This window comes from Oryza glaberrima, chromosome 1 (genome assembly GCF_000147395.1).
Source record: "Oryza glaberrima chromosome 1, OglaRS2, whole genome shotgun sequence".
Lineage (NCBI taxonomy): Eukaryota > Viridiplantae > Streptophyta > Magnoliopsida > Poales > Poaceae > Oryza > Oryza glaberrima.
The window spans coordinates 4,870,943-4,880,650 of record NC_068326.1 but is presented as its reverse complement, the minus strand read 5'-3'; the positions used below and the strand labels follow the sequence as shown (position 1 = coordinate 4,880,650).

At 40.1% G+C, this 9,708-nt stretch overlaps 1 protein-coding gene across 2 annotated transcripts; it reads right to left on the bottom strand.

The window, feature by feature from the left end:
• Window positions 1-3,114: 3,114 nt before the first annotated feature.
• LOC127781067 (probable serine/threonine-protein kinase At1g54610) lies at window positions 3,115-9,160 on the bottom strand. 2 transcript variants are annotated; one of them, XM_052307974.1, is made up of 8 exons: window positions 8,608-9,160; window positions 7,407-7,691; window positions 6,917-7,234; window positions 6,228-6,455; window positions 5,370-5,470; window positions 4,750-4,861; window positions 4,014-4,457; window positions 3,115-3,703 (listed from the first exon to the last, which is right to left on the bottom strand). In XM_052307974.1, the coding sequence occupies exons 1-8, from the start codon at window positions 8,959-8,961 to the stop codon at window positions 3,443-3,445; spliced, it is 2,103 nt and encodes a 700-aa protein (XP_052163934.1). In that variant the 5' UTR covers window positions 8,962-9,160; the 3' UTR covers window positions 3,115-3,442. The 2 variants fall into 2 exon arrangements, with proteins under 2 accessions (XP_052163934.1, XP_052163942.1); XM_052307982.1 differs by lacking the exon at window positions 8,608-9,160 and adding an exon at window positions 8,378-8,600.
• Between the last annotated feature and the right edge of the window lie 548 nt (window positions 9,161-9,708).

Genomic DNA, 9,708 nt, shown 5'->3' with positions numbered 1-9,708 from the left:
CGAATTATGAGGTGATAATAATTACTTTTTGGTCTTTATATTAAGAGTGGTTGTGTCTTATATTTTGAAATGGAGAGAGTAGCAGCTTCTTCCATTCATAATTTGTTGTAAAATATAATTTTTTTCACCTATGTATAGGTTTTTAACCCACCATATTACTAGCTCCGTCCCAGAACATAGCAACCTAGGATATGCTAATGGGTCTAATCTGAAATATGTTCATGTCTAAATTTATAGTCTTAAGATGGATCTAATCTCATCCTAGCTGGCTACATTATGGGACGGAGGGAGTACGTTCTTCCATCGTTTAATTTCCCCACCTACAGGCTCCATCGCCGTCGCGGGCCCGGCCACCTCATGTAGGTCGTGAGATCATCCAGTACGTACGTGCCAACGTACTCTAGCTTCGTCAGCATCTGGTATGTACAAATTTTAGATGGGGATGTTTTTATTCCGAAAATGGAAAGTCTACGGATCGTTGGGGGTTGAGTTAGGCCGCGTGAGGACCGTCCGATCTGGGATCTGCGGATCAGGTTACGCTGCTGCAGTCAAACGCTGCCGTGTGATCATCCGTGTCGAACTTGTACGAGCAAAGCACTGTTGCAGCTACGGTGAATCTTGTGGTACTTTTCGACTCGACCAACGTTTGACCATTCATTTTATTTAAAATATATGTGCAAATATAAAAATATTTGTGTCATGTTTAAAGGACATTTGATGATGAATCAAGTCACAGTAAAATAAATGATAATTACATAGATTTTTTGAATAAGACGAATGGTCAAACGTTGGACAAAAAGTCAACGGCGTCATATATTAAAATATAATATAGAGATAGTCCGTTTTAATTTCTTTCAAGCTCCAACTGCTCCTCCACTTGCATTTCCTCTATGGACTGTACACAAGATGGAGTTTGAGATGAGAGCGGTAGGAAGATTCATAGATATTGTTTCCGTGAAATCTTTTCCAAAATTCAAATCCTCTCCAAAGATATTATTATGCCTTCGTTTCGTTCCAACTTTGACAGAGTATTAACAATCGACTCATACGAGTTTGACATGGTCTCTAAGTAGCTTGCCATCAGACCTGGATCATCTGCCTACTATACCAAGCAACCTAGTGTGTTCTCTCTCTCTCTCTCCAACCTCTGATTCGCAAATCATCGGTTTATAATATGGAAGATGCTATAACATTTTTCTTATTTTTTCAATATAGGCAACCATTGTTACTACACCGTTTTTATAGTATCGAGTTATTGTTATGTATGTATTGAAACTTTCTCGCTTCTCTGCCACGCGTATTATTGTAGAAGACCATGTCCCTCATGGCATGGCTGTATTCGATATGAGTTTAGGAACCCATCTCCTCCGTACGAAAAACGGAGCAGTCTATTAGCGCATGATTAATTAAATATTAGCTTTTTTAAAAAAAAGGATTAATTTGATTATTTGGTTTTTTAGTAACTTTCGTATAGATTTTTTTAAAAAAAACACACACCGTTTAGCAGTTTGAAAAGTATGAGCGCAAAAAAGAAGAGAGAGAGGGGGGTTAGAAAAAGGCTCAAACGAACATAGCATAGGCTATAGACACATCGGTTTTCCATAGCTTTTATGTACGACCTCTTGTAGGAAGAATCGATGCAAGCTCACCCAAAATAGAGATTTCATAAGTCAATCCTAGCACAAATGTACAATCCCTGATGATGTCTAGCAGAGAAGCCAGAATTAATGAAATGGAGGAAGGGCTACCCGCTTAATTTATTCTTCTTTAAATCAAATTTAGGTTGATGTGGTTGTCAAGATTAAGCTGAGAGGATTCAAATATGGTGAAAATAAACAAACTACAGTTAGAAAAATTTAGATCAGGTTTCTAGGCACCCGACCTCTTCTCTTGTAGCTCCACCCCTAATGTCTGTGTGATTTTGTTCCGGGCGCACGTACTTTTGATGGAGGAGTATGTGCGTCATCAACCTTTGATGATGTCTTGAAAGAAAATAAAAACTGACGATTATTAAAAGTTGTATATATAACAGTTATCTACTTATCTTCGTTGAATCACTTGCTATCCAAGAAAAATGGTGGATGAATTTGTTTAATTATATGTCCTGCTTATCTTCAATGTCTTAACTCTTAAGAGAACGATTTCAGTCATCTTTGACCACGTGAGCTATGATTTAGTATTCTCGCCTGAATTTTGTCATTTATCAAGGCAATTATCCATTTGCAAGCTTGACACATAAGCCGCCTTCTGAAAGGAATCAGACTCTACTTTTAACTTTAGTCTAGTACAAGTTAAACGGCTGCTTAAAACCAAGACTTGGTAAATGTTGACTTTAGTCAATCGAAGAAAAACCTTGCGCAAACAGCAACTAATGAATTTAGCAATTTCGATTGGTAATATCAGACCAAATTCCATTCACTCTATTATAATTTGAAGTATGGTGAAGCTTATACTTCTTAGAAGAAGACTACCAAAAATGGTAGATTTTAGCACATATTTAATATATATAACATTGGTAATTTCATACCAAATTTCATTCACTCTATTATAATTTGAAGTATGGTGAAGCTTATACCTCAGAAAAAAAGGCTACCAAAAATGGTAAATTTTAACAGATATTTAATATACATAATATACATTTATGAAGTACACATAAGACTACGATTTAGTCTGACTCAACATTTACATTACTCGGGCACACAATTTCAGAATCATAGGACTCACAATAACCACTGAATTTTGCAAATTTGACCGAAAATGAATACCCTGAGTGCAATTGGAACTTGACAAGTTCTGATCATGTTTGGTTCCATTCCACAGCCTTTCCTAGCAAGTACTAGGCAAGATTTCTCATCAACTTGGCCACATGCAGGGCGTACATTCACGGCAACCACTGAAGTTTTGCAAATTTCACTAAAATGAATACCCCACGTGCAACTCGGAACCTAGTTAACAGGTTTTGGTCATGTTTGGTCCCATTGCTCAGCATGTCTTAGCAAGGAGTAAGCAAGATTTCTCAATAACTTGGCCACATGTAGGGCGTACGACCCACTAGCGTGGGGTACACTATACAAAAACAAGGAACCAAGCATGCCCAAAACTTCGTAGATCTAATTCACACAGCATACCTAGCAATCTGAAATATACAATTGAGCTAGCATTTCAGCAAACTGAAACCAGAACATGGAGAATTGCCAGCCTCATGATAATGACATCTGTAGAACACCCAAATTGCCGCTAAATTAACAAATGGCCTTCTTCCCTCTCCTTCAAAGTTTTTTTTCCCAATTAAAAGGCATTTCACAGCTAGACTTTCCTGTACATAACGTGATATATATCCCCCGGAAATATGGGGGAAAGGAAGCCAATAAAACTTCTCTTGCAAAATCACGTCGAAGAGATTTTGCCCCTAAACTACGAAATTACTTGCTAAGCATTGGCCTTACTGCTGCACAGCTCGATAGCTGGAGCGGCTTGAAGGGAAGACCGGGGCAGCGCCAAAGTCACTGGGTCTTAGGCCAAACTGATGATGCCCATCCCCGGAGTGCCCATGGCCTCTCCTTGCTCTTGACTTCTCAACCCGGGTTCGGCGGAAGACTTCTTGAATTTGGCGGTCATTTTCCTTCAGCATCTGATCGACATTGCCTGAAGGGCAAATTAGAGGCCCAGAATGGTGGATCTTGTTACCCTTTGATCCATAGCCCTGTTCAGACAAGAAATAGTCAATTAGAAATCTAGACAGGGGAACAAAGTAGAGTTATCTGACATCAAAAGCTAGTGCTATAATATTTTTCGGTTTTTCCAAATGTGTTAATCGTGAACTACAAATAATGCTAGGTAAACCTCATAATAACCTGCTGGAACTGAATACATAATATATGAGGACCTTGGATTTGCTGAAAGAAACTTTTCAATTTGACAACTGAGATTTGCAAAAAAAACTGCCAACTATGAATTAAATGGCATAACAAACTGTTTTCGTACGTTTGCTACTTAGGTCTGGAGATACTTACAATAGCTCCATCCACCCTGCTACTCCTGTCATCTTTCTGCTGAAATACTTGATCATACTTTCCACTACTACTGAAACGCTCGTTTATAGATTCAGACAGCCTCCGTTCATGCGGAAAGGCTTCGGCTTGAGTAACCACTGTTCCATTGCCATTATCTGAACGAATATTTGATCTTGTTGATACAACCACATGGAAGTCCGATGCGTTTGCAACACCAGAAAGATGAATATCGCCATTTTCACTCCGTCCAGCCTTTGAAGGTTTATTTTGATTAACTAGAGGACCAGAATGGAATGTTCTTGTGTAGACACGTTGAGAGTCTTGAGACGATTCAGCAGGATGAGTTGGCCTGGGTGGCTCAATCGGAAAGCCAGATGCAGAGTCTTCCTTGCTGGGATTGAACATCTCACTCCTGCTCTTGGCATTGACTTGGTTTTGTCTTTTCTGAAATTGTACACAAAAATAAATATATTCATCTAAAAAAATAGAACAACTTGGATAGCAAGATTGTAGAGGAAAAATACACTTGGAATGTGTGCTGGCTATTAAAGGCTTCATGTACTTGTGGAAAAAAAGGAGACAAAGCACACAGCTTAGACACATATGAAGATCACAATATAGAGCCAGTGATCACTATGTATGTGAATGTAACTTACAAATAAGCATATACGGATATACCTCATCAACCTAAATATGAATAGTACAATATATTCAATAACAGTCAACAAGGTATTACCTGCAAAGATGACACTAATTCTGCATTTGCGTCAGGTGCAGGAACTGCTCTCGACTCTCTAGTCCGTCTTTCAGGATCATACTTGTGTTGCTTTCCTCCAGCAATACCTTGCCTACAGAAATGTGCAAATGTCAATTTTGAAAGAAAATGCAGGCATTGCAGATTCATGATAAGATTGTTTCTTTTCCATTTAAGCACTAAAAGTATAGAGACAAATAAACACAGACAAGAACTATAGACAATAAAAGTGAATTCATGTGTAAAAGATGTTTATAACACAGGGAAATACGTAGAAATAGGGGAGGTGGGAGGGGGGAGAGAGGTTCCAGAGTGGAATGCAGAATACCAGAACAGGAATGGGTCCAATCATATTATATATCTGGTCAGCTGATACCATATGCACACGACCAGCCAGGTATAAAATCGGTGATAAGGTCAGATTCATGATACACCTGTTGATTGACTTTAACACTCTAATTTGCAAGAGTGTGTTTTCCTTATTATTATGAAGCCATGAAGGTATGCATAGGTCAGCAGAACATTGATCCAAGTTCTCTAAGGAAGTTTTATGATTCAGAGATAAGATGTAATATTGTAAACATAATGTTTGTCGTAAGTACCTCCGAGCTTCCTCCTCTCGCCGTTTTGCATCAAACTCTTTGCTTGGGGGATATCTCGGCAGACTTGAAGGATTGCAAGCATATGGTTTTGTTGCAAAAAACTGAAGAAGACAATAACAAGCACATTGTTAATATCCCAAAGATTGGGTACTATGATGATTAAAAGTAAAAAAAAAAAAACTTTTGAGATGTATTGTGAAAGATTAACAACCTCCTCTAACATAACATCTAGTGGATCATGGTACACAGAAATGAATAGCAACAGAGCTTTTATACTTCTAAATCCAAAACCTTGATCCAACTAGGACATGATGACTTTCATAGACATTAGAGATGGTTCAGGAGGAATTATTTTGCAGAAAGTATTTACTTCCAAACAAATATAGCTGATCTGAAGTTTCTAAAAAAAAGGAAAATAACGTTTTAACAGTGATACTTTGCTATTTTAAAACTTCAAACAGCGGAATATTTGAATGCAGCACATTACTCCCTCTGTTACAAATCTCTGGTGTTTCTGGAATTGTACGCTCTCCAACATGTGCCTTTGACTGTTACTTTTAATTTATATTCTGAGAGAGTGAGAGTATTATTTTACAGCAAATGTAATGGTAAGGCTTTCATCTGATTAATCTTGATAGTGTTATGTGGGTTAGCATTTATTGTCTGAGAGTTCACGGCACACATGCCATGTTGACATACATTTGTAAACAGAGGGGACAATTGAGAATTGAAATGGATTAACGTATAATCAAATAGAATCTCTATATGGATTCTCTCTCGAAATAAAAAAGAATCTCTATATGGAAATAAACAGGAATGTCTCCAGCAGCTGGAGAAAAGTCCAAGGAATTTGAATACCTCGCTTTGCAATGCAGAAGATGCTGTTCCTCGATCTGCTGGATCAACTGAAAGAAGAACATCCACTAACGCCACAGCAGGCGGAGGAAAATCTTTAAATGTTTCTGATACACGCCTAACATATGGATGCTGTGGCTTAAAAATTGTGGCATGAGGAAGTTTAGACTTCCTCCAATAGTCCTCTGATGGTGAACCACAGAGTTTAAATATTTTATGTAACTGCTCAACCTACAAAAAGAAAAAAAACAATATGAACACTATTTCAAGACAAATTCAAAGCATTCACTAATAGCGTTTACTCCCTCTGCCCACTATTATAAAACGTGTTTTGATTACAGAAATTCAAATTTGAAAGATTTTGACCAATGATTAGTTACTACCTCTGTCCCAAAATATAACAATTTTTAGCTATGTATCTAGACATACCCCTGTCCAGATACATAGCTAGAAGTTGTTGTATTTTGGACAGAGGGAGTACCATACAAGCACATTTAGTGTGTCAAACTTATAGCATTAGATTCATACTTCAAAGTAATTTCACATAATATTGGTTTTACAGCTATTAGGATTATATTTAATGAGAAATTAGTGGTCAAAGTTTAGTCTTAAAAACATTCTGCAATTAAAATGCACCTTATAAACATGAATGGAGGGAGTACTTCCAAGTAAAATAGTGGTCGACAGCATACCTCAGTTCTACCAGGCATGATAGGCTTGCCAGCATATAACTCAGCAAGAATGCAGCCAGAACTCCAAAGATCTACAGCAACACCATAATTTGTGGCACCAAGCAAAAGTTCTGGTGGTCTATACCAAAGTGTGACCACACGACTAGTCAAAGGGTGACGTTGTTCAGGATCAAAGAAACTTGCTAGGCCAAAATCAGCTATCTTCAAAATGCCTCGGTTGTCAATCAAAAGATTGGAACCCTTAATGTCACGGTGCAGAATGTGACGACTATGACAATGCTCAAGGCCACAGAGTAGCTGCTGCATGTAACATTTAACCTGCAACAACAGAATGATCATTGCCCGCTTGCTTTACTCGTATTTTAAGTAAACAGCTACTTGAGGCTTTTTTAGGACTACTATAGGATGCAATATATTCCTTTAGTCTTTCTTTACAGCTAATAAGATTTAATAACGAGTACAGATTCCAGAAGAGGTAATATCAATATACCTGAGACTCAGTAAATTTCACTCCAGGAAAAGAAGCTAGTCCAGCTAGGTCATGTTCCATGTACTCAAAAACAAGATATAAGCTACAAGACATTCTTGAAGTTACTAGACCCTCCAGCTTAATAATATTTGGATGATCAAGCCGTCGCAAAATAAGGATTTCCCTGGCCATGAACTTCACACTCTCAGGTTCCAAATTATCAAACCGCACTTTCTTTAGGGCAACAATCTTCTCCTTTTCAAGATCGCGAGCTCTGTAAACATTACTGTATGTTCCCTGACCAATCTGTATAAACAAAATAACAACAACTGAACACACCATGGTATAAAGGGCACAATCAGTCCAGGTGCAAAGTAAAGTTTAACAGTGCACAATCTAGTTACAAAGAAAAAGGGACATAATTGTCAACCAAATAGCAGTTCCTAAAATTTTGAAGTTCAGAGAAATAAAGTATCCCATAGCAAACAAAACAGGAAACCGCGGTATTATAACAGCTAAACACCAGTGATTCAGCTAAACTGAAACTGGATCAACTGTTAGCAGAATATATTACATTATTACTATTACTATTTAAATTTTAAACCAAGTTTGCAGGTGAAAAAAAAAAGTTGCCACCATACTCTCAGATCCCATAGCAATGTAGTACTACTACTAGAATAGCATTGTTCACCCCACCCCATTAATAGCAGGGCATGAGTTGCTAGTAATGCCCACTGTTCCCAGGTTCCAAGGTCCACCAAAATTATCAAGAAATCCAAAATAAAGAAAATGCCACCGCATTTTCGCATCCAACGTAAAAGGTGCCTCCCACTAATAACAGATTTGTACTGTTTCCAGTCGTCCTAGCTACCAAGAATCCACTTAATAGACAACCCAAATAAAAACATCGCGATAGTACCCACCCTCATCAATCGTCAGTAAATATCCCTGTAAGAGGAGTAAACTCCCCACATTTTACAGCACAATTTTACCTTTTTTCCTTCCATTAGAGAAAGTATGAAGGTGGGGAGCACATTGTTAATGCATCAATTTATATTCTCAACGAGAAACAGAAATCCAAAAGGGGGAATTCGCAGCCCGCATTGCTCCAAATTCTCGCCGTTCCAATGTTCCAAATTAGAGATCAAAGATGAGAGCAGAAAATGAACAGAGCCAAAATGGAGATGTAGAGAGAGAGAGAGAGGAGAAGAGAGTGTGTGACCTTGTCGAGCTTCTCGAACGACTCGGCGCGGCGAGGCACCCACCCGCGCACGGCCTCCGCGGCGACGGAGACGAGCCACGGCGGCCACCCCGCCGCCACCTGCTCCCCCTCCACCGCCCTCGGCACGGGGCTCCTCACCCTGCACGCCGCCATCGCCATCGCCGCCGCCGCCCTCCTCCTCTCCGCCGCCTCCTCCCTCCCCCCCACCCTCGCCTGCACCTTCCTCGCCTCCTCCTCCCTCCTCACCATCCCCACCCCCATCCCCACCCCCTTCCCCGCCGCCACCGCTGCCTCCGCCGCCGCCCCGCACCTCCCATCATCCACCGCAGCCGCCCTCCCGCACACGCACCCCATGCCCGCTGCCTACACTCACTCCGCCCACCTCCCGCGCCGGCGCCGCCGCCACGGGCGCGGCATGCGGAGGCCGGGATCTTCCCGGGGTAGTTCGCCGCGCCGCCGCGCCGAATTGGGGCGCGCGCGGCTAGGGTTTGGATTGGAGTGGAGGAGGAGGAGGAAGAGGAAGTGGAGGGGAGTAGCAAAAACCAGCGAGGGAGTAGTAGCACACTAGCAACGGCCAGGAGAAGAAGACAGCGAGAGGGGAAGGGGAGGGACCTGTTTGTAATTTCTCGGTTTTGTTTGTAATTTTTTCAGGGGTGTTTCTGCTTAATGGCTTCTCTCTAGGTCTTTGAGGGGAGGGACCTGTTTCTAATTTCGTGGTTTTGTTTGTAACTTTTTGCAGGGTTGTTTCTGATTAATGGCTTCTCTCTATGTCCTTTTGCATTTGAGGACCTTGAAGGATGGATATTTTTGAAATGGAGGTAAATGGCAATACCTTGATTCCTCTTGGTCACATTTCTCTCCTCTAATAACAAGTTAAGCAAATAAAGTTAAGGTTTTCCGTAAATAGGCTTCGATTATAGATAAAGAAATGTCGAATTTAAAGTTTGTAAAAGTAGGACCCCTAGATAACATGCAAGAAGGGATTTATGTCATTGGCATATTGTTCGCCAAATTTCTAGATGAGGGCTATATATAATAATTTTCTTGCTGATATTAGCGACGATCTTGGAGAGAACGGTAGAGAATAGCAAAATTATCCAC